The sequence below is a fragment of the Gopherus flavomarginatus genome, chromosome 2 (assembly GCF_025201925.1).
Source record: "Gopherus flavomarginatus isolate rGopFla2 chromosome 2, rGopFla2.mat.asm, whole genome shotgun sequence".
In the NCBI taxonomy this organism is placed as follows: domain Eukaryota; kingdom Metazoa; phylum Chordata; order Testudines; family Testudinidae; genus Gopherus; species Gopherus flavomarginatus.
Genome location: NC_066618.1, coordinates 67038989 through 67062892, shown reverse-complemented (window position 1 = coordinate 67062892; position 23904 = coordinate 67038989). Strand labels below are relative to the sequence as shown.

Below are 23904 nucleotides of genomic sequence, written 5' to 3'. Positions count from 1 at the left end.
AAAGCAAAGAACTAGAAACAAAGAACGTCCGAATTCTAACTATGGCTCTAAAACTACATCCCTCTGCAGCCCTGATTGTGCCACTCTACCTCAGTTTCCCCATCAGTAAAACAACAGTAGTGTTATGAGTCCTAATTCATTAATGTTTGTAAAGCATGTTTAAAAGGACTGTTTAAAGAAGACCAAATTATGTTTTCAACTGACTATTCCCAATGAAGTTGATAGAAGCTAACAGAATAGATCAGAAAGCAAAACAGGGCTCACAAAATGTCTAAATAGTAAAATTCTTTTGCAGCTTCTTCACACAAAACATACTTGAGCCATTATTTTACGTCTCCTCTCTAACTAGCAACGGAGGTATAGGAAAGAGAAAATGTTACACTGCAGATGGTCAAGTGCAGTCACATGTCCTTAGGCTTTGAGAGCTGGTGCGTATAAAGTACTTTTTCCCTCAGAGCTGACTACGTTGTAAAACTACGTTATCTCTACAACTGATCCATGCTCAACTTGACAGCTCTTTACCTATAATAAGGTTTGTACCCAGAGTTTGGCACCCACTGAGGAACAGAACTAGCAATGGTGTAAGAAGTGCGGGTCAGAAAAGCAGGAAATTGTCCCATCAAAATTTATGTTAAAAAGGCAAACTTATCTTCCCATCTATCCTTGTAGCAGTCATTTCCACTATTATCACTCTGTAAACATGCAATGTTTCTATTCCTCATGGATCAGATTTTGGCCAGCCCTTTCTCATGTGCTCACACAGCACAGGCTGGACAAATTCTTGATGGAAATTTCAGATCATCCATCATTCAGAGGTTCTGGGGAAAGGAAGCTACATAAGCCCTCTCACCAACCGAACAATTGTTCTGAAGTCGACCAGAATCTGGTATCCATCTGGCACAGTACATCTATTCAGAAGGGTTGCACCAGTGTAGCAACCAACAGGAAAATCCCTAATGTAGACAAACACTGATTCACCTAGAATTGCACATATATTTTATCCTAGTGCTGGGGTAAATATCAAACCACTTCACAAACACTAATTTCTTTAAACTTTGAACTTTCCTGTGAAGTAGGTTAGTGTATATATTTATTTTAGGGCTAAGTAACCGAGCCAGAGATGTTATATGACTCACTTAAGGTTAAACAGCAAGTCACTGGTAGAGCTAGGAGTCTTGTCCCCTAGCATTCTGCTATCACCACTAGACTACACTTCCTCTTCCATTACTAGAACATATATAACCTGCCCACTTCCGCTGAGTAGAATAATAATTATATATCATTTGCAAATTTCATTTTGGTAAGTTGAAGACAAATATAATTCTATCGGAGTAAAGTTAAAACCAAGCACATGTGGTTAGATGACATGAAAAAAGTGCTCGAAGACTTGCTGAGTTCTGAGAACTGAAACCACAGACAGCCAAAATGTGGCTCCACACAGTCAGATATGATGGGGCTGCTAATATTGAGCACTTTACTGTATGTAGGAACCTTGGCTTTCAAAAAAAAAAAAAAAGACAGAAAAAATAATTTTGTTAAAACTGTAACCACAAAAAATAACAACCTAAAGTTTTAAGGTGTGAAAGTGAAAGGTAGTAAATTATTTTATGAAAGTGCTGACGTATATCATATAGATACACACTACACACTAGTCCATCTTTACATATCAGAAGAATATATAATTATGTTTATCGTCATAGTTAAGTATATTTATTGCTAAGTATTTACAGTTATCACTAGAGTGAAAACAGCTTAATTATTTTAATGTTTTTAAAAAACAATGAGGAGTCCAGTGGCACCTTAAAGACCTAAAGATTTATCTGGGCATACCCTTTTGAGGGTAAAAAACCCACTTCTTCAGCTGCATGGAGTGAAAATTGCAGTTACAGGCATACATATATATTAGCACATGAAGAGAAGGGAGTTACCTTACAAGTGTAGAACCAGTGTTGACGGCCAATTCACTCAGAGTGGCTGTGGTCCACTCCCAATAATTGATGACTGTTATTATTAACCATATTTATTAAGGTAGTGCCTAAGGGCTAACAGGAACTGGGCCCCATTGTGCTAAACTCTGCACAAACACAGAGAAGAAGACAGTCCCTGCCTTGAAGAGCTTTACATGCTAAATAAATTTTCTGTCTTTGGAAAATCTCTCTCACAGTTAGAATAAGTGCTTGAATTTTGGCTCTGGTTTTTTAAATATTTTAGAGTAAAGAGCATAAGCACCAAACCACAAGTACAGTGAGTACATTTACTCCTAAATGTTTCTCTCTCTTAATTACCACATGGTTTATTTCCAGTTTCTTGCCAACCACAATTTAAAGATTTGTCATTATAAAAATTCAATGAGCTGAGAAGAAAGCATGAAGGAATTTTTTTCCTGATATGCTGTTGTGATTAGAAAACTGTCATACCGACAGAAGTAATGGTACTTTCCTACCATTCTCAGTTTTTTTGCTACTTCACTAGACCAAATGATCAACTACAGTAGTGGATCACAACCTTTCCACCTTTCAAAGACACCCCCTCTCCCTATCTAGCCATTAAAAAAGGCAGGTGGGGGGGGGATCATGATCTTCTGAAACCTTTTCCCAACCTCCAAGGTTGAGAACCCATGAACTCCAGGAAAGAAGCACCCAGGCTCTTAAAAGTCTCAGTTGGTAATTAGTATATTGCAAACTCTTTGGGGCAAGGACTTTTGTCTTCCTCTGCATTTCTGAAGGACCGAAAACCTGTCGGGCACTACCACACTATAAAGAAATGATGACAAATCCGCCTTTCACAATGATCCAAAGGCTTTACCCCAACCCACGAGGAGCTCGGGGAAGTCCTACCCCATTCCCGTCACACCTGCCTCACGGGGACGTGAAAAAGCCCCGAAAGACAGGCTGCCAGTGCGGCCCCATTGCCTGAGCAGGGAGCTAACCTGACTAGTCCCTGTTGCACGGCGAGTGCCAACGCGAAGGTATGTTCCTGACTCGGAACAACCGCTGAGGCTTGAAACAAACCGAGGCGAGGAAGAGCGGGAGGCCCCTTCGCTGCTCTTGTACTCTCGGGCGCAGCGTCCCATCCCTGCCGGAGGATTTGGGGGGTCCCTGACGTTTCAAGCGGCCGCGCTACCCGCGGGAGGCGCCGCCTCCCTGCCTCGCAGCACCGAGGCAGCCAGCCAGGACCAACGTGTGTGTCCAGCCCGCTCCTCTCCCCCTTTCCTTTCGCTGCCTGCGAAGTGACAGGAAAACCCTGCCCGCGGCAGCAGCCTCCCCCCGGCTCCCCTCTTCGGCTGGCGGGCAGGCGATGGGGCGGGGGACGGGACCAGACACACGTTCGCCCTGGCAAAGGAAACACTAAGGCAACAGCTGCAGCGAAGCGCTGCAAAGCAGCAGCACCCGGGGCCGGGAGGTTCCTGCCGAGCAAACGAACCACGGGGCTGGTGGGAGAAACTTACCGGAGGAAACCGAGGAGCCGGACAAACTGGAGTTACTGGACGCTGCCATCCTCCCTCCTTAGCTCCTAGCCCCGCTGCGACTCCGGCTTCTGCTCCTGCTGCTGGCCGGCTCCCGCCGCTGCCCCCAGCCCATTGCCAAGTGCGGGAGCCGCACCGTGCGAAGCAGCAGCAGCCGCCGCCGGGGCTGCGCTTCCTGTTCAGCCAGCGAGCGAGCGAGCTGCGGCCGGTGGTTTGGCTGCGCGCCGCTCAGGCGTCGCAGGGCTCTGCCGCGGCGTGCAGCTGGCGGACGCCGCTCGGCAGCAGGGCACGGAAAAGGCCCCGCGGCGCTTCCAGTTGCCTCCTCTCCGCCTGGGACGCGGGGGGGGTTCCCTTGTGGCCGTGGCCAGAGCCGCCCCCGCGAGCTCCGTCCTCCAGCCCCGCACCTCCGCCTCCTGCCGGGCAGCGCTGACAGCCGGGCGCAGCCCCCCGCCCCCTCCTCCTCAGCCCCCCTCGCGCACACAAAGGAAGGAGCGCGGAGCCGGGCTGGCAGCCCCTGGCTGAGCAGGGTGGGTCCGAGGCGCGCAGCCCGAGGCGGGAAGGAAGCCCGGGGAAGCAGCCAGCGCCCGCTGCCGATACTCCTGCCGCTGCCTGGCTCTGGGCGGCTCGTTCCTCCAGGTGCCAAACGCGGGCCACCTTCCGCCTGCCGGGGGGGAGCCGGGACGCGCTTCCCCAGCCCTGCCCCGTGCAGGAGCGGGCAGGGTGGTGCCTGTTGAGTACTCGCTGCGCCAGCCGGGAACACGGCAAGACCCCCGGCGCGGCGGCGACTCAGGATCGTCTTTGTTCCCGGGTGGCTCACGTAGCAGTTGTGTCTGCTGAGCTCCTGCAGTGCACGTTGGCTTGGAGTCTCCCCTTCCCCCGCGCGCCCACCCTGAGCTGCCATCGCCTTGTCTGTCCGCTCCCCCTTTTTAACGAGGGCTTGGCAATACAGTGCAGCCACCGGGAATAACTTCAGGGAGATTCCAAATAGGGAGCACATCTTTTTTCCTTTTTCTGTTTCCTGTCCTCGCTCTCCTCCTGTCTAATGTTTGTCTCACCTTTCTTCAAGGTGCCTGACTTTCTTTTTCTCTTACAAAACTCTTCCTTCTCTGCCCCCATTGTTTTGTGTTCTCTGGTACATTTCCTTTCTCTTTCCATCTGTACAGAACACACTACAGTGGGTACCATTAAAATCTTAAGACTGATTGCCCGTGGCAGCTACATTTACTATAATGTCACCCATCCTAAGCATCTGCCCCAGACATCATGGGATAGATCAGTGGTTCTCAACCATTTTCCAGACCTCTCACATGTATTGGATTTTGCAGCATATTCCGCTGGATCATGCTGCCTATTTTGCTGCACTAGGGAGGCAGGCAGTATTCTACTGCTGGAGAGAAAGAGACTTATTAGCTAAATACCCTAAAGGAAAATCCATTGAGCTAGAAGGAAATCATGAGTTCAGATCTCATCTATTTTAGCTACTCTTTACATTTCCATGCATTTCACAGTTCTTATTACCTACCAAGTCCTTGTAGTCACAGAGTGGATATGAGAAGGCCTCCTCCATTTTATAAACAGAGCAGTTGTCTTTTCAGGCAGAGTTAGGACTAGAGTTCAAATCTCTTACATAACACACATCTTAAACTCCCAGCCGTACTGGCTTTCAGAATGAATGAGCCCAATATATGTGCTTTCAATATATGTGCCTCTCATCATTACATCACACTCCCCTCCCAGAGTCAGGGGTAGGAACCAGAACTCCAATATCCTACAACTTTCTACTGAATAGTTGTGTGACTTCTTGCAAAATGTTTGTCAACCTCCAGCCACTAGTAGCTAGACCACATAACCAATAATAGTCATTCCTATAGTGGTAGTGGTCGAAGGTAGGGATCTGAAAATTCAGCTTTCAAACTCTGCTGATGATCCATGTCAGGGAGCTTTCTGGTTGCATGTGATAGAATTTTTATTTCCAGTTCTCTCTTTTTTAATGGTTTATTTAATCCACAGTGAGAAAACAAACTTTAAAGCAGGTTTTATTATTACAAACCATTATAATCTGCAAATTCTGGTGTTACACATAAAATACAGGTGTTCCACATTTTGGTTGGTTCTTGTGCACCCTTGACACCTGTTTTCAACGCCCAGGGGATTATGACCCCAGTTTGAGAAGTCATGGTATAGGAGGAGTGGTAAATATCAAGATTATAATGGTGTTCACTGAAGGGGTACATAGTGCTTTGCAGTGGTATCTACTCCTCACTTGTGTTCTGGTGTGCTTCTCCCTTCACGCTTTATCTTCTGATCCAGTGTCTGCTTTCTCCCCTCCCCTCCCCACCCCACCCCACCCCACCCCACCCCAGCCCAGCCCAGCCCAAACTGACAGACCTGCAATACAAGGGAATAGGTGAGTCACACAGAGAGGTAGTCTTGCAAATTTCCCATCCAGAAAGAAAGTAATAAAAGTGAATTATACAGAGTTCCCAACCTGTGGCAATTTGAATAGAGCTGGATGAACACTGCAAACATTTTTCTCTGAATATTTGTTCACAATTATAAATTAATTTGCATTCTCTGTGTTCACATACAATTAGTATTTACTTTCTGTGAATATTCTAGTGAGCAGGTTTACTTACAGGAATGTTAATGAAATTAATACATTTTAAGCAGATGTTGGAGAATATTAATGGAAAGTGAACCTTTTTTTCCCCTCTATCTGTGAATAATCACACCAGAAATCTTATTCTAAAATTCCAGTCAGGGAAGAGAGATACATGTTGTCATGGTATAAGCCCTCACTCTGAACCTTAGCCTCCAAAAGATGGGGTACCAGCATGAATCCCCCTAAGCTTAATTACCAGCTTAGATCTTGTAGTGCTTCCACCAACCAGGACTTGCAGTGGGCCCCCCAAAACCTTCCCAGGGGACCCCAAGACCCAGACCCCCTGGATCTTAACACAAGGAAAGTAAACCCTTTCCCCCACCATTGCCTCTCCCAGGCTTCCCCTCCCTAGGTTACCCTGGAAGATCACTGTGATTCAAACTCCTTGAATCTTAGAGAGGAATTCACTTCTCCCCCGCCCGCTTCTCTCCCTCTCCCAGAGAGAGACAGTAGTCTTAACATAGAGAGAAATCACGCTTTTCCTCCCCCCTTCTCTCCTTCCTCCCACCAATTCCCTGGTGAGTGCAGACTCCCTCCCCTGGGGTCTTAGACAAGATAACCAAAAAATCAATCAGGTTCTAAAAAAGAAAAGCTTTTAATAAAAGAAAGAAAAAAGTAAAAGTTGCCTCTATAAAATCAAGCTGGCAAATGTTACAGGGTCTTTCAGCTTATAGACACTAGAGAAAATCCTCCCCCCAGCACAAATACAAGTTTCAGCACCAGAGATACAATCCTTTCAGCAAATACACATTTGCAAATAAAGATAACAAACTAAAAGACTAAACTGCCTTCCTAATTGGTACTTACTAAATTGAACAGAAGAGGCTGTTTCAGAAATTTGGAGATATCCGCTTACATGTCTGGTCCCTCTCAGAACCCAGAGAGAACAGAGCAAAACCCAAAAAATACAAACAAAGGCTTCCCTCCACCGAGATTTGAAAGTATCTTGTCTCCTGATTGGTCCTCTGGTCAGATGTTCCAGGTTTACTGCTAGTTAACCCTTTATAGGTAAGAGACACATTAACCCTTAACTATCTGTTTATGACACGTGATCTGTGTTCAGCCAAGACCACCATTTCTGCCATTGCTTTGCTGACCCAGAAGGCCTTTCCCAGACATTTGGTTGCCACTTTGATGACATTTGTTGTGCTTATGCACATAGCAGGGGAGACTACAAGCAGGTTATCATCTCCTTTCTCATGCTACCACTCCATACCATGATCTAGAGCACCTCCTCACCACCAACTAAAAATCAAGAAAACCTTTCTGGTGTCATTCCACAGCCCTTCTTGTGGAAGATAAGGATGTTCACAGAAGATGATCTGAAGCCTGGGCAGCTGCTGACATACCATACAAAAATCTAATTGATGACCTAAATGTGCAAGTACCAGACTTCTCCTCCCCATGGTGCATATGGACTAATCCATATCCACACCCAACACTAAACTCACACTTACTCCATAGATGGAAAGTGAGGGAATCGCTGAACTGTGACTGTGGCATGTGGCAAACTGTTGGACACATCCCAGATGATTGCCCAACTTATGCTCATCCTGGAGGTGATGCAGCCATTCACATAGGTACCCCCTCTGCTCTAGACTGGATAAGAGACCTTAAGATCCAACTGTAGTCATGTTGTTCCTTTCATTGTTCTATTCTTGCCATACAAAAAAAAAAGTCGACAACTTGGATTTTGAATCTTCGTGATGAATTGCTCATCAATGAGTTATAGAGCAGGCATAATTAGGCAAATTATTCAAATAATGAATTAATTCAGGAAATTCATAATTTGTTCAGACACTTTGCAAAGAACACAATTTAAAATTGCCAGTAAATAAATTATTTGTCCAGGTTTAACGGTAAGTGAGGAAAGAGTTACTTTTTTTTTAAAGTGGGATTGTAAAGGTCTCGTTGAGAGATACACAGTAAAGTCATTTCTTATAAGAGTGAAATACTCCAGTAACTGTCTTCAAAATAACTCAAATGAGGGAGTCTCTCTCTAAAATCAGTGAGACTTGACAGGTCTGGTTATGAAATAGTGTGATTTTGAAGGTTGATTTTGAAGGTTAAGAAATTGTTGAAATTTGTGATACAGCAGATGTGAGGCTACGTCATACCCATTCCAACAATGTTCAAAATTAAATTAATACAGTTCAAGGAAATGTCCAGTAGATTAAAAGAGCTATTTCACACTCCAAGACACGATAACGTTTTTATTCAATGGAAAAGAGTATGTAAGATTGTGACATTTAGAAAGTATTAAATCAAAGGAGACACAAACTTAAAAAAAACAGAAGTGCAAAATGCACTCCATGTTCTACAGTACAGTTCCAAATGTTATTTTAAAGAGCTTGTAAGCAAATTCCATCCTGCTCCACAGTATGCATACATTGCATATAGTCCAAACTTAACCATTCCTGAGTTTTGTTATCAGGTACTCAGATAACTGTAACAAAACATAAACCTCAATCTAACTTTTCTTCTTGAGATTGACTATGCCTAAATTTTCCATGTATCTAGACTTCCCATATCTTAGTACTCTCTGCCCTTGATAAAAGTTCCCACTCGTATCCTGACTGGTGCTAAATGAGGCCACCTACCAGTATGAGGGTACTAATTTACTCTGATCTTTAAAAAGATTTTCAGCTTCTCAATTTAGGGTTACTCAGCAGTAAAGCCTGTTACAGAGACACTATCATCAACGTTAATAGTGACCTACAATAGAAAAAGATCAACCATTTTTGCTTATGTATTATGCATAAAGATGATCTGAAAGCTTATTTTCCACACAGGTGGGATTTCTTGAAGCATTCAATGTTGGCCATACTCTGCTTTCATTGAAATCTATGATTAAATTCCAAGAATTTCTGTACCTTTATTTAATTGAGAGAGACAAGGTGGTGAGTTAATATCTTTTACTGACCAATTTATGTTGGTGAAAGACAAGCTTTTGAGCTCCACACCACACAATGTTAACTTATTGTTAAAGATTTTTATCGTTAATTGATTTTCTGTTTGCAAACAAAAGGAAAAAATAAAAGAGAGTCCCAAAGGTTTATACTAAAATCTGTGTAGTAGAAAGTCTGCCAGGGTTTATCAGAGATTATTTAAATAATACTACCCACAGGTGCAGGGGTTAACCATGTGGATTCAGTTGCAGAATTATAAATAGATATTGTTTGGAAATTCTCAAATGTTTTTTGCTGAAAAATACCAATTTGTCAAAACTGAAACTGTTAATAGGAAAGGATCAGTTTCAGTAAGTTTGCCTACTCAAAAAAAAAAACTTAGAAATTGTCAATGAATTGTCAATGAATAGTTTCATTTTTGGTTCAAAATTAATTAGTTTAGAACTATAACTTTATTAATACCAATAAAAAAAAGGCCAAAATCAAAATGCATTGTTTCAAAATTATCAAAACATTTCAATTGACCCATTTATGGTTTTGTTTTTGTTTTGGTTTGTCAATTCACTAGATTTTTTGAGATTTCAACTTTTTGTCCCGATTCAGGACAGGAAAAAAAATTCAAAAGTCCTTGTGGGTTGGGAAAACCATTTTCTTCCCAGTCCTAATTATAAACTCTTTGGGATAGGGGCTCTCTTTCATTTTATGGTACCAATCCTGCAGACATCCATGACTTAGCCCCCATGTGTAGTCCCACTGACTTTAGTGGAACTCATGTAAATAAAAATATGTATTTGCAGAATCACGGCCTATATTTGGAGATTACTCACACTTCAGCTTCTGAAGTGCTACTGTCACACAAAGGAGAGGGGCAAGAATATCTTCTTTTCCTCAACAGTCTACATTGTTTTCTTCCCTTTTTACAATAAAACTTATCACATATTTAATACTAACTAGCTTGTATAATTTGTACAAAGTAGACAATTTTATTGCTGACTCAAAAGCCTCTTATTTGAGCATATCCCTTTTATTGCTCCACCAAAAGATCTCCTTTTATTTACAGTTGCCAGAAACAATGTCTACATTCATATAGGCATGGATTAAAAGCAAATATATTAGCTACGTAGGTAAAATTCCACCCTTTACTACTGTGATAATCTTGAAGCTGCACCTGCATTGGTAAATCCAGTCCAAAGAGGTACAAGTTATGAATCTCTATTTGAGCCTGGCCCTCTGAACCTCAAAGAATTCACCCAAGGAAACCAAGCACTTGAAATGTCATCTTCTTCCTTTTGGGTTTCTGTGAGAGGGAAGCTGTTTACTTTCTCAGGGGTCCCACAGGATGATTGGCAACAGAGGGCGAAGAGGATGTGTTGGATCAAGGCAGCCCTGGCCTCCTCGTTCCCTCACCTACTACTCATATTTTGGGCTCCGATGGCCTGCAGGGGCAAGCCACTTTGCTCCTCTGCAGCCACATCCATGGGATCCTTTCCAATTACAGGAGGCTAGAATGTGGGATTGTGCTGGTACAACACAGATTTACTCTAGGCTGAATCTAATAAACTGAAGTTATTATAGCAAAGTAGCAGTGACATAATATATATTAATAACTGGAGTTTTCATAACCTAGCTAAACAAGTTTCTCCCAGAATGAAACTTGACCCACAATCTCAGGCTGAGAGTAAATATTTTGCCTAACTTGAAAATGTTTGGGTCTTATTATACAAATAATAATAAAAAGTTTGGCCAACTGCTTTGCTTATAGGAATAAAAATATAAACACCCTGCATAAGAAGATTGTGACATTTGACACGATTAAGTTTTGTCAAAGACATAAAACACTAATCCATCTTTTGATGTTGATATTGCTTAACATGAAAGGCAGGAAACACATTATTCAACCTTTGATGTTATGTGTGGGAAATGAGGAAGAGACCTTCATAAGTAATGTATAACCAACATTTGTATATTCTGCAGAAATTGGAAGTTTTACTCATTATGAGAGCAAGCTTTAATGAGTAAAAGGCACCAAAACATCAGTAAATAGCAGATGCATACTGTATTCAGGTATGAATAAATTATGTGAGTCACAGTAGCTTACAGCAGCACGTATAGATGCAGTTCAAGATTATGTGCGATGAAACAGTCTCTCCCTGTCTCCTCTCCAAAAATAAAGAAAAAGTGAACTTCTATTTTTGTCCCTCCTCCTTTAATTGAAGGCAAGCCTAGAAATATTAGATAACTACTAACTTTGCCAGTAATGTTTGATGTTATTGATCTAGCTACCATTTGTGACTATAGAGACCACTTGTAGACTCATAGACTTACAGACTTCAAGCGACGCTGGGAGTGGGCGGGGCGAAGTGGAGCAACCTGGGGTGGCTGCTGCCACTTCCAGCCAGTGAGTGAGGGCCCGACCCCCACTGCTGGTGCCAGGGCCCCTGGTAACTCTCTGGGCCAGCCTGCCCCTCCCTCCAGCCCCACATCCTAACCCACTCCCACTGGGCCAGCCTAGCACCCCCCGCACAACACACACAGAGCCAACCCTAGGGTATGACAATTTGGGATGGCCACCACGGGGTCCCCCAAAGCGCAGGGCCCCATAGGGATGGCTCTGGTAGGTAGTATCATCATACCATCCCCTCTGAACACTTATCAAGCTTAGTCGTGAACCCCACTGCTCCCCTTCGAAGGCTGTTCCAGAACTTTACTCCTCTGATGGTTAGAAACCTTCATCTACACTTAACTCCTCTCCCTCCCTGGTACCCCTCTGATGAGTTTATAAAGAGCAATCATATCTCCCCTCAGTCTACTTTTGGTTAGATCAAAGAGCTTGGCTTTTTTAGGTCTCATCCCATAAGGTAGGTTTTCCATTCCTTGGATCATTCTCGTAACCCTTCTCTGCACCTGTTCCGGTTTGAATTCATCTTTCTTAAACATGGGAGACCAGAACTGCACATAGTATTACAGATGAGGTCTCACCAGTTCCCTGTATAAAGGTACTAACAGTTCCATTTCTCTAGTGGAAATACCTTGCCTGATGCATCCTAGGACTGCATTAGCCTTTTTTACAGACACATCACATTGGTGGCTCATAGTCATCCAGTGATCAACTAATATACCCACATCATTCTTCTACTTGTAATAGAGACCTTGGGGGTGAGGTAACTTAGTGGTTAGCACACCTAGTATCCCCTCCTGATGGATTGGTCAAACAGGCCTGATTCTCCTTTAATCAGAGGTGCAGTCAGGGATGAAAGTAATTTAAAGGACTTACCAGTACACCGGAGTCCTGAGCGGGGGCGCGGCCTCAGCCAGAAGAGGTGGGGCCTTTCAAGATTTAAAGGCCCTGGGACTCTGGCTGTGGCTGGGAGCCCCAGGACCTTCATATCACCCCGGAGCTACCAGCTACAGAGGTGGCTGGGAGCCCAGAGGCTCAGGGGTGAATTAAACAGCCTGGGGCTCCAGCCACCACGGAGCTCTGGGCCTTTTAAATCACTGCGGAAGCCTTGCCGCCACTACCCTGGGGTGGCAGGGCTCAGACTAGGGCTGGGGTAGCGGCTGCAGGGCTCTGGTGGTGATTTAAAGGACCCGGGGCTCCAGCCACTGTGGGGAGCCCGGCTTGGGTGGGGATTTAAAAGGCCGTTCTCCTGTCACTGCAGGGAGCCCTGGGCCCTTTAAAGCGTTTTAAAGGGCCCGGGGCTCCCCTCAGGGGCCGGAGCTCCGGGACCTTTAAATCTCCACCTAAGCCTGGCTGCCAGAGCTCTGGCAATGATTTAAAGGGCCCGGGGCTCCCCACAGTGGCTGGAGCCCTGGGTCCTTTAAATCACCACCAGAGAAGCCGGTCTAGTCCAGCAAGACATACTGGCTCTTGCCGGTACGCCGTACCTGACCGTACCGGCTTACTTTCACCTCTGTTTCTGAGTTACTCTCCCTACATCATTTCCTACTGCTGCTTTTCTCTCCCTGCTCCCAGTACCAGATAAGGTGAGGAGAAAGAGAAAAGGTAACCAAACCAGCAGCCTCAGCTGGGCTCAGTTTATAGTCTTACTCCCTCCAGGGGGCGTCTTCAGCACCCCTGTCACGAGCCTTCAGAGTAGGTCTGTCCTCCCAAACCACCCTCCTTCTGAGTTTCTGCAATTCAAGTATGTTCTGTGGGCCTTCCTGGACCTAGCACTGTCTTTAACTCCATCTTCCCCAGTATGGGGTTTATATACCCCATGCACTCCTGTCTTTCATATAATCATGTTCTCCCATCTTTCTTCTTTTTTTTGTCTTTATGTACACGTCATGTTTTGACTAAACCTTAGATTGTGAGCTCTTTGGGGCACTGACTGTCCTTGTTTTGTTTGTTTGTAGGGCAGTTAGTATAATGGGGCTCTCTGATCCTGGATTAGGGTTCTTGGGTAGTAGAACAAAACCAATATTAATAATTAATGCATTTTGATATACTGGCACCAAATACGTTATAAGCAGAAGAAGTCAAAACATTTTTGTTGACTTTTTTTTGATGACAAGCAGGAAAAAAGTTAATTTTTCATGATATTTTTTACTTCTTCCCAAAGAAGGCTCTAATTACAAGTACTGTAACAGCTTTCAGATTGGCTCCATCCTACTGTCATTTCAGCTGCAAAAGTCCGATTCAAGTAAACATAATTTTTAAAATTCAAATTGATTTGAGGGTGGCTCGTTTATCTCAAAAGATAGAGCTTTCTCTGCAAGAAGTTAGACCAGAAACTCTCTAGTTCCAGAGATGAAGCCCTTAAAGCGAACTGAGGCTAGATCTTAAGAGGGATCAATGGAAGTCAGGCACCTAAAAATCTTTTGAGGATCTAGGCCTCTGATTCCTGTTCAACAAGATACTTGAGTACATGCCTCAATGGGACTACTTGTGTGCTTACAATAGGCCACCTGCTTAAGGTTCTTGCTGAATCCGGGCCTAAGTGAAAAATATCATACAAAGGTGACTGATTCAAAAATATTTTATGTAATTTTATAAAGTGACTAAGTGATTAATAAACAATACTTTATAAAGAATCAATTATTTTAATGAGGGTTAGATCGGGCACTTAGAGTGAAATCCTGACTGCATTGAGGGGAGTTTTGCCACTGACTTCAGTGGAGACAGGATTTCACCCATAGTGTTTATGAACATTAATAATTCTGAGTAGTGAAGTCTTCTGTTTTTCCGCAGAACAGGAATCAGACCTGTACACTGTGAACAGGGAAATTTTTCCCCATACCAACCTTCCAATGTACCTTGTTTCTGGTGTGAGAGAGGAGTTTGTATATTCAATTAGTCCTAGCCTTTCTGCTAAGATTGTCAAAAACATCACTGCACATTATGGTCTGTGTGGGGAGGGGAGGTGCAGTACTTCATGCCATTCAATCTCCATTTCTGTAAGGTTTTAATTCTCTTGATAGCGCTAAGCACACTAATCATGAAATATGTTGCATAGGGATACTGAAGAGGGATTTTTATGTGGGAAAATTTTCAGATAGATCACACTTAAATAATGCAATGCATTTACATGTCATGTGTTATGCATAATTTTTCTTGACCTTTGGCCTATTATCTATACTGACATTTAAATTAAGCCTTTCTCCCACAATCCATAATTTCCTCCAACGGTGAAGTCATCATGCAGAATTCATGGCATCACAATTACCATGACAAAACAGTGATATCAAAGCCTCCGCTTTATGCTCTCATTATAACAGGAGAAGGCACTTGTTTGACAGCAGAATTGGGTGAACTGTTCAGTCATTATAGCCTTCTTCCTGTTTGTGAATTGTCTGCAAACATACTAAGATTTTTATTAATTTATTTGCTATTCCAATTTACTCACTGTATTCTTTTTCCAAAGAAGTTTTAGTCTATGGATTTGTTTGCCAGCTGTTCACTGCAAATATTCTTTAAAATATTCAGTATGCACAATTCAACAGTCAAATAGTATGATTGGGTACCTAAGTCACATGGAATAAACCTTTATAAATTAATTCTGCTTCTACCCAAAAGACATTTTATTTAGCAGCAGTCTTGAAATTTACTTTCTGCAAATGTTTGCAAAAACAAAACTTTACGGCACTTTTAATTTGCTTTTGGCAATTAAATGTGCACAGACAAAGTGTCTATTTAGAAGCAGATACTCAAGAATAATCTTCTCTCTCTATTCTCCCAGCTCTGGTTGTGGGGTAGAATTTTCTTAACAAGACACAAATACCTGCAACAAGAGCAAGGAAGATACAGAAAATTACTACAGAAGAAAGCTGCTGTTCATGTTTTATTTTAAAATAAATGTTCTCTTGTAGATCTGCCCCATTGTGAAAGGCTGTCTTTAAAATAATTTTGCATATTGATGTATGCAATTGATTTGTTTATAATGGGACCACTTGAACTTAAATTTATGCATTGGCTTAACTTCAGCATCTTAAATAAGATATGTACAATAGAGTACCTGAATTTGAACATACTTATATAGAAATCCTATAGGCTATAAAGGTCTTTGAGTTGTTGTTTTGTTAAAACACTGACCATATATCAAATCCTGAGATCCAGGATTTTTACTCAGGAAAAACTTCACTTGTACAACATTCTGCAATATACCAAGTACCAGCTGAACATTCTAAATTCCAGTTGGGCATGCTCAGCTCCTCAAAAGAGCTGTCTCAACAGGAGTTTGCTAGATTTGTCCCTACTTATTTAGAGTGAAATCCTGGCTCCACAGAAGTCAATGGGAGTTTTGCCATTGACTTCAATGAGGCCAAGATTTTACCCATGGTTTCTCTCTCAATGTAACACAATAAAAATTGTGATGCCACAAGACAACATCAATATAGTTTTATGTACTAGGGGGAAGATAAAATAAATTAGGAGGAACAAATGTTCCTGGTTCTCAAAGGTCGAAATACTCAGTGTTGGTTTTTCAAATAAAAATACTTCTCGGTGGGTAAGCAAAAATAATATACACCAACTCAGTGCTGTTAGAGAATGAGCATACCCCAACACTCACTATCATGCTGACATTCTGAAACATGCGAAAGCATTTAGTAAAAATGCAAATTCCAGTAAAATTTGTTAGAGATGAGTGCCTCAAATGACGTGATCCTGAAATTGCACATTGAATTAAACTTAAAATACATAAAAAGGCTGTGTGTAAATAACATTGACACTTTATGAGCTGGAAGGAGGGGGATTATAAATGTGGTTGTGAAGTGATTCTGTCCTACAAACTCTAGCTTTACCATATATAGTATATCAAGAATAATATTATAGGACTCTTTGTGGATGCAGAACAAACTCCTCTCCCATTGGAAAAGAAAAAACATATTTTCTGTGGTTATTATAAAGCGCCAAAGAATTTTCTTAAAACATTTTACCACAATCAGGTGTCCATTTTCCTATCCCTAGGCTTCTTAACTCTTATGAATATCAATGGTGGCTATGTTTGCATGAGGAAAAGAAATTAGAGAGTCCTTATTGTTTTTGTTCTGATAAAATGAAATGTTCTTTCTCCATGTTAAAATTATCTTTTATACTGTTGGTCTGTAATATGGGGAAAGCAGAGAATTAGTGACTAAACGAGTCCTGAATTGTTTTTTTTTCTTTGTGATACAGGGCCAAATCCTGCTCCAACTGATATCAGTGGCTAACTCCCATAGACTTCAATTGGAGCAGGAGCGGATATTTAATTGTCAATCTTGCTAATGTATGACCAATTACATCCGTAGTCAGGCTGGATAGAAAACCTTCTCATCTAGTATACCACCTTGTGCACCCTGCATTTATGAGCAACAGTCACCTCATATGCTAATGAACAGTCAAACCCATATGCAGGCAAATTAATATCAGTAAATGCTTATTTAATTTATACTTATAGGCATCTAAAGACGAATGTTTCTGTCACAAGCAGCCATTATCAAAACTGTCTTAACCGATTGGTCCTTAGGTGCCTGTAAGCACAAAATGTGATGAATTTTAACTAGATATTTGACTTGGTATTTCACATTATCATTATATCATGATCTGTGCATGGATTTATTGAACATGGGATGCTGAGATGGATTTTACATTATTTGAAGTGGTTTCTGTAGGGCAACTGCTTGTATTTATATCCCACAAATTAATATTTATCTCCGACATGGCATCAGAGGAGTAGCTACTAAGATTTGATGGCTCTTTTGACATTTTTAGAATATGGAATGCTGAACATTAACATTCCACTCAGTTGTAAACATGATTCCCTAAGGGACGATGATATCCAATTAATTGGACTACTGTATTTCCTTGTAAATGGCATCTCCTATGGATAATTACAGTGATAGTGAAGCATTATAACTTAACAGGACACAATGGAGATGCAGCTGTATCTGTTAAAGCAGGAGAATCATGAGTCTGGGAGGTGCACTTACCTATCTTGGTGATGGTATATCAGACAATGGAAAAAGATACACGCCTGCTGTTCAGCTTTTTGGAGAGAACTATGGGCAATAGAAAGCGGTTGTCAGACAGATGGCTATTAGAGGATAATTTGATGGAACCCCATTGAATAAAATGCATACTTTGCCTGTAAGCACATAAGAGAAGAATTCCTTCTCCAGAAGAAGCATCAATACAGGGTCATGTAACCCATTTTGGTCCAGGGACTTGATCTGGATGTGTTGTCCCATAAAATCTAAAGGAAAAAACAGTAAAATGGACAGACATGTCTAGGAGGTTCCATGCCCTGTACCAAAGCACTTGGGGGAAAATGATTTTATTGATTTTGGATATATCACATCATGTCAATAAAGTGTTCTTGCATAAGAGCTGGTTATAGCTTTCTGGGCTGGAATAAAGGAAGAAACAATCCAGGCAAGCCCAAATGATGGAGGATAGGAAACCATAGATGAGGAAGATCCACTAGAGCAGAAAAGAAGAAGTTTTCTTCTACCCCAGCAATGTAGGAGAAGAAATCTCACCTTGCTCATGGACTACCTAAGCAAGGCACCTGTTGGGCCCAACTCAGCAATACTATCCGAGACTGAACCAAGCCAAGCCCAGGGCCAATAAAAAGTTTTAGTGAAGCTGGGTAACCTCTGGCTATGTACTATGAGAGTCAAGCTTTTAGCTGTAATTGGAAATAGAGAGGCCATGACAATATGTGATGTTTGAACACACAAAGGGATGAATGTGGACTAGACATAAGGAGGGCATCACTTTGTGTGGTGCAATCTAGATTAGTGAGGGGTTGTGTCACCACCTGCTCTGCAATCTTGATTGCTTCACAATGCTTTTCTGCTGTAGCTCTCAACCTGGGCCAAAGAGCATCCAGGTGACATCCTGAGTGTCTATGTATAGCTGCAGCGTACCAGCAACATTCCAGTCACACTCTGGCTTCCATCAGCCTTGGTTACCACTTGCAGAGTGATCCCAACACACTCCCAGTGCCAGATTTTCCCCCAAAAAGGTGTGTTTTGATCTGTCCAACCCTCTCCTGGACAGTTCAGGTATTAGAGGTCATTTGGTCCTTTTTGCTACTTTAACTGGAGTTACCAAACAATTCAGTTTAAACACAAACACTGGATTAGTTTAGATTAAAGAATAAAACAAGTTTAACTACAAAGAGAGAGATTTTAAGTACAAGCATAGGCATTAAGGTGAGATATGGTTACAAGAGAAATAAATATAAAACACTTTCTAGTAGCTAAAACATAACAAACGAGACTTGGTTCAAGGTAAAATCCTTACCACATGTTCCCAGCAACACTGCTAACCAAATTTTCATGTTGGGATCCCTCCCAAAGTCAAAAGGATGGTTCCTTTGTCATCTTAGGTGAAAGAGAGAGAGAAAAAAAAAAACTGGATGAGAAAAATGATAACAGTGGGCTGTTTTTGCCCCTCACTTTTATAGTCCACTCACCCTTAGAAATGCATTTTCCTGAGGGTTACCCCCAGATAAAGTTCCTTCCAGCTGTGAGGATGGAGACATGGAGTCTCGTAGTGAAAGAAGTTCTATGCTGTTTGCTAAAATGCAGATGTGACCCTTCTGCCAGGTGAAGTAAGCAGCAACAAGGGCCAGGTTCAGTATCCAGGGGTTCCTTTTCAACAATACAACACAAAACCAGCTCGAGCTCCAACCCAGTGACCGGGGACAATTACACACCACCCCTTGGGCGCTTCCAAGAGGCAATACTTCCCCTTTCACAAGCACAGAGATTGAGTGTAACATAAACTTTTAATAAAAAGCAGGAATTAACTCAGCATTCATTTGGGAAAACACTGCAACTAGGACTCATAAACACAAACCATGAGCAAAAGACTAACCCCCAAGTAAGTTAGGCAGTGTCCTTTTCCCCTCAGGGTCTTAAGTCCAGCAACCCAAGAGTACCTTTAGTGTGCCTGTCCCTTCTTTGTATCCCACTCACCGTTGCTGTCCTTGGCCAGTGCAGCCTCAGAGTTCAGAGGTTCATCTGCAGAGTTCACCTCCCACCCTGTGTAGAAGGCAGGGGACGGGGAGTAAGGAGGCATCTTACACGCTGCACTGCTCAGGCACTTGCTCGTTGCCCCAACAGCCGATTGCCACACGTCTGTGGGGCTCTGCTCTGGCCCTCTCCACCAGCTTCTCTGCTGGCTGCTTGCAATGCCTCTCCACCAACCACCTAGCCACTTCCCACACCTCTCCACTAGCCCTCCCCACCCCCACTTAACACAGCTCTCAGTGGTTTCAGCCGTTAGTGGGAGAGCCGCACTGCTGGTGCACACTGGGCAGTTTCTTACAATATAGACACTATCCCAAAGTAGATCTAATAGTTAGACCTAGATATCAGTGACTTCAGCTCTAGAGCATATAAGACGACTCTCAATTGAGTCTAAATTAGCTCTTTTATTAAACCATGAAAAGAGTCAAACAATCAATCACCCCCACCCCTCCTCAGCTCATTGAGCTTAGGAACCCATATCTCCTGCCTAGTAAGTGCTATTCAGTTGAATGTGAGTCCCTCCATTGGGGTATGCCAGGTACAGTTCTGCTGCCCTCTGTTCACATAACAAGTATAGCAACCTTGAGTACTCCTGCCCCAATAACAAGGAGGCTGGGGATCCAACACCAGCCACAAATGATCATTTGGGTAAGCAGTCCCATCATGTTGAGCATCTAGGCAGGGTGAGAGTGTGTCTGTGCAAACAAGATCAGCTTCTGAATTTTTTTTCCCCCCACAGCTTACCACTAGATATCAGGGGAGAGCTCATCCAGACTCTGCTTACACAGATTGATCTGTTCCTTCTTCGCTCCGTTGCCAAAGGATGGTCACTTGACTGGTGATTGCCAATCAACTTTGATGACATCTGGCTGGATGCATCATCCTGTCCTTTGTCTTGGAGAAGCAGGTTTACCCCTTCCCCAAACTTGACTGGTAACCACATTTCAGTCATAATTTCAGTTTCTGTTCATATCTTTACATACAATGTTGCTATACATATTTCCCCATGATATTACTGACCATTATTTTTCAAATGATATCTCACAAGGAATATTTTGTACAAAGAGAATAGTGTGTAAATACAAGGATGAATTTGGTCACAAATTATCCACCTCATTTTGGTCTTTGAGAAAGAATTACGCAAGACCCAGGAGGATTATCAGGAAAGGATCAATGTGGTAATAAGAAATTTAACCCAGTTGTTGTCCAGGATGCTTAAGAACCAGCCAATCCAGTCATGGGAAGGTTAAATCAACCAAAACTCCCAATCAGAGGTGAATATAAGTTGTTGTTGCTGCTGCCGTTTTTTGTTTTGAGTAGCATACTAGTACTGTTTTTCAATGAGACATAAAATATTGACCATATTTTTCACCAAAACATTTACCCCACAATTGTAATACACTCTAGACTGTAGCAATTTTTAGGTGTTTTATTTTCAGTATGCCTTAGAGCAGTGTTCCTCATACAGTGAAACAGGCCCCATTGTTGATGTGTAACAACACTTTCAAGAAGCTGCAGTGCAAAATCCAAGAAATTCATTGGGATAGGGTAACATTTTAGAGAAGTGTGGTTCTTACGTCCATCGGTCAGTGGCTTTTAGCTTTCAATTATAGTCAAACATACCCTTTAAGCAAGAGCTAAACAAATCTTAGCCACAATAACAGTCTTCAGAGTAGCAGCCGTGTTAGTCTGTATCTGTTAAACACACATGCACTTTCTCCTTTCCCATCTAGTTTTTCTCTGTGACCCTGTGATAACATGTATTAAAATACAATGGATGCTGTAAACTATAGTTTGTATTTAAACAAATGTGGCTGCAGTACTGAGGTGGGAAGTTAGTAAATATGGTGGGATAACCTTCCGCTCCCTTCTAAATAACAGGCATTGTATGTGTTTTGTAATTGTCGGTGGAGCTGTTGTTTACAGAGTGAGTAAATAAGAAATAATAACACAGAGATGATCAGGACAGCTTTGACCTGATCCTCAAATTAGCTGTACACTTTCCTCCCTCTTGTTTCCAAAATGATCTTCTACATTATGTTCAATTCAGGCTCTCATCATATATCCATCACTATAATATCTAAGCATCTTTCAAGAATGAGTTAAACAAAAGTGCCTAACATTTGTCATGTGGGCTTTGTTCTCCATAACCCTCCTCCTCCTGAGGAAATTTGTGTGTTTTAAGGCGATATTCTGTTCTGTTTTTGTGAAGCCATGGAAAAAAAAGATCTGTACCAAAAAGTGGTGAGTTCTGAGGTAGTGCTTAGTTCCCATGGAATGAGTTCCACAGTCTCAGACCTGCCCTTAAAAGGCTCTATTTGCAGCAGGGATGAGATTCATCTTTGCACTAGACAATTCTATTGTGTCAGTTATTGGGAGCTGCCAAGGACCCAGAGTGTAAAGTGATCTTTTACCTATCCTGGGCCCAGGCCATAATATCCGAGCACCTTAAAATAAAGGACTGAGACATTAAACTTGAGCTATGGGAAGCCAGTGGAATGAGCACAAGACAGGGTGATGTGGTTGTGAATGCAAGCTACTGTATTCTGTAGGTGTCTAAGGGCTAATACTTTCAAGCCCAGGGACATTGAAATGCTATTGCTGAACCAGCCTTGTATTACCAAGGATAGGTCAGCAGCAGCAGCAAGGATGGGCTCCAGTCTCTTAGCTAGTCAGAGACAGTAAATCCATTTCCAATGAATGCTGCTGTGTGAGAACTCAGCATCAGTGAGAAGTCCAGAAGAACTCCTAAACTGCAAACTGACTTGACAAGTTGTTAGATTTCCTTTAAGTTTCTATTTTTGCCTGGTATTTTCTTGCGCAAGCCCTATGGCCAGAAACTCCAAAGGAAAATGAATCACCATAACTACATTTGGACTTGTATTTTTTGGGGCAAAAAGATCATTTCCAAGCAGCAGGACCTCGATGCCAAGGTGATATGTACTCTTTGCTCCCATTCCATGAGGATCTTGCTGCTAGAGACAATGCAGACTGAGGACTTTTCTGCAAGAGCCATTGCAGAGGAGTTCATAGTGAGAGATATGTAACACACAGGACAGCAACAGAACTTTCCTGAGGCATCACCCACGCAGCATCTTAATAAAGCTGAATCACTAAACTGGGTTAGGTGTTCGTGCCAGACAAGCAGTTTCTTGGGTAGAGACAGACCTTTAAAAAGACACTTGCTCTACTGCTGTTCACTGATCCCAATTTGTTGGATGGGTGAAGTGGTGTTGTCAAGAGAGTATTACCTGTGAGGTATTCTCTCTGGAAGGAGGGAAGGGAGTTAGATGGACTACTGCCAAAGTTACTGAGGGAGGGGACTTTTATTTTCAAATGTATTCTGTTGCTGTGTTTTCTCAAGTTTATGATTGTGTTCCTTTCCCCTAATAAAGATTTCCTTGTGTGAGCCTCAGACACAAGTCTTGGAGCCTTTGCGAGTGAGGTAAATTCTGCCGGTTAAGAGCACCCACAAAGGGAGTGTTTAGTTTTCTGAGGTTTCTGGGTGATAGGTGGGTGGATTATTTGCTAAGAGGTGCCCGAGAGCTATTGTATGTATGTCACTGTAAGCAAAAAAAGCAGCAAAGAATCCTGTGGCACCTTATAGACTAACAGACGTTTTGGAGCATGAGCTTTCGTGGTGAATACCCACTTCCTCAGATGAGGAAGATGTTAGTCTATAAGGTGCCACAGGATTCTTTGCTGCTTTTACAGATCCAGACTAACACGGCTACCCCTCTGATACTAAGCAAAAAAGTGACTGTAAATTAGAGTGAAACTAATGAAGCAGTTTTTATATTTCAAGCTGGGGGAAACAGAAAGGTAAACAGATTAAGTGGTAAAGTAAGCTCGAATTTAAATTTTTTCCCATTTGCAATAATATTGGCCTTATTGAGAATACAAAATTTTGGTAAAAAAAAATAGCTACATGATTTTTAACTGATCTTTTAAAATTCACATATTTCTGGACATATCAGCTATTCAGTTCTTTCCAATGCGGTTCCTTTAAGAAGTAAAAAGGGGAAGTGACTGCTGGCAAAGCAGTCCATGAAGAGACTGGGGTAATAACTCTTCGAGGACCAGAATGAAAACAGAGGGGCCTCCATTTTCCCATGGAGTAACAAAACACAAACAAGTTGTGCAGTACAAAACGGCCTGCACTGCAGCGCGCATCCCCCCATCCCGCTCCCAAGGCATCCAGCAGAATTACAGCCACAAATAAAATGGGGTGCAAATACACAAAGTCGTTTACAAAGTTTGTGAGCCCACCTGTTTGCTATAGGATCCTACAGCCCTGCTGCTCCCTGCTGGATACGAACTGCAAGAGCCTCGGTTGGGGTCAGCTGTTTAAAGTGACTGCTGCCCTTGTGCCTCCCCGCCCTCAGGGTGTTATTCCGGCTGTGATTGGT

The 23904-nt window shown here is 42.4% G+C and overlaps 1 protein-coding gene and 1 long non-coding RNA gene across 3 annotated transcripts in view; both read right to left on the bottom strand.

Annotated features, from left to right (window-relative positions):
• Window positions 1-3661, bottom strand: part of CHN2 (chimerin 2) — a 205788-nt gene extending 202127 nt beyond the window's left edge. Inside the window, exon 1 of the mRNA XM_050938674.1 lies at window positions 3449-3661. Coding sequence (XP_050794631.1) covers window positions 3449-3497 — 49 coding nt within the window. The 5' untranslated portion in view covers window positions 3498-3661. The remainder of the gene's footprint in view (window positions 1-3448) is intronic.
• Window positions 3662-5829: 2168 nt separating this feature from the next.
• Window positions 5830-23846, bottom strand: LOC127044211 (uncharacterized). Of its 2 annotated transcripts, none has more exons than XR_007772417.1 (6): window positions 23765-23846; window positions 19442-19507; window positions 18765-18844; window positions 17597-17709; window positions 17447-17515; window positions 5830-5854 (listed from the first exon to the last, which is right to left on the bottom strand). It is a non-coding gene; the product is annotated as an uncharacterized LOC127044211 (long non-coding RNA). The 2 variants fall into 2 exon arrangements; XR_007772416.1 differs by lacking the exon at window positions 5830-5854 and adding an exon at window positions 13999-15258.
• Window positions 23847-23904: the final 58 nt, after the last annotated feature.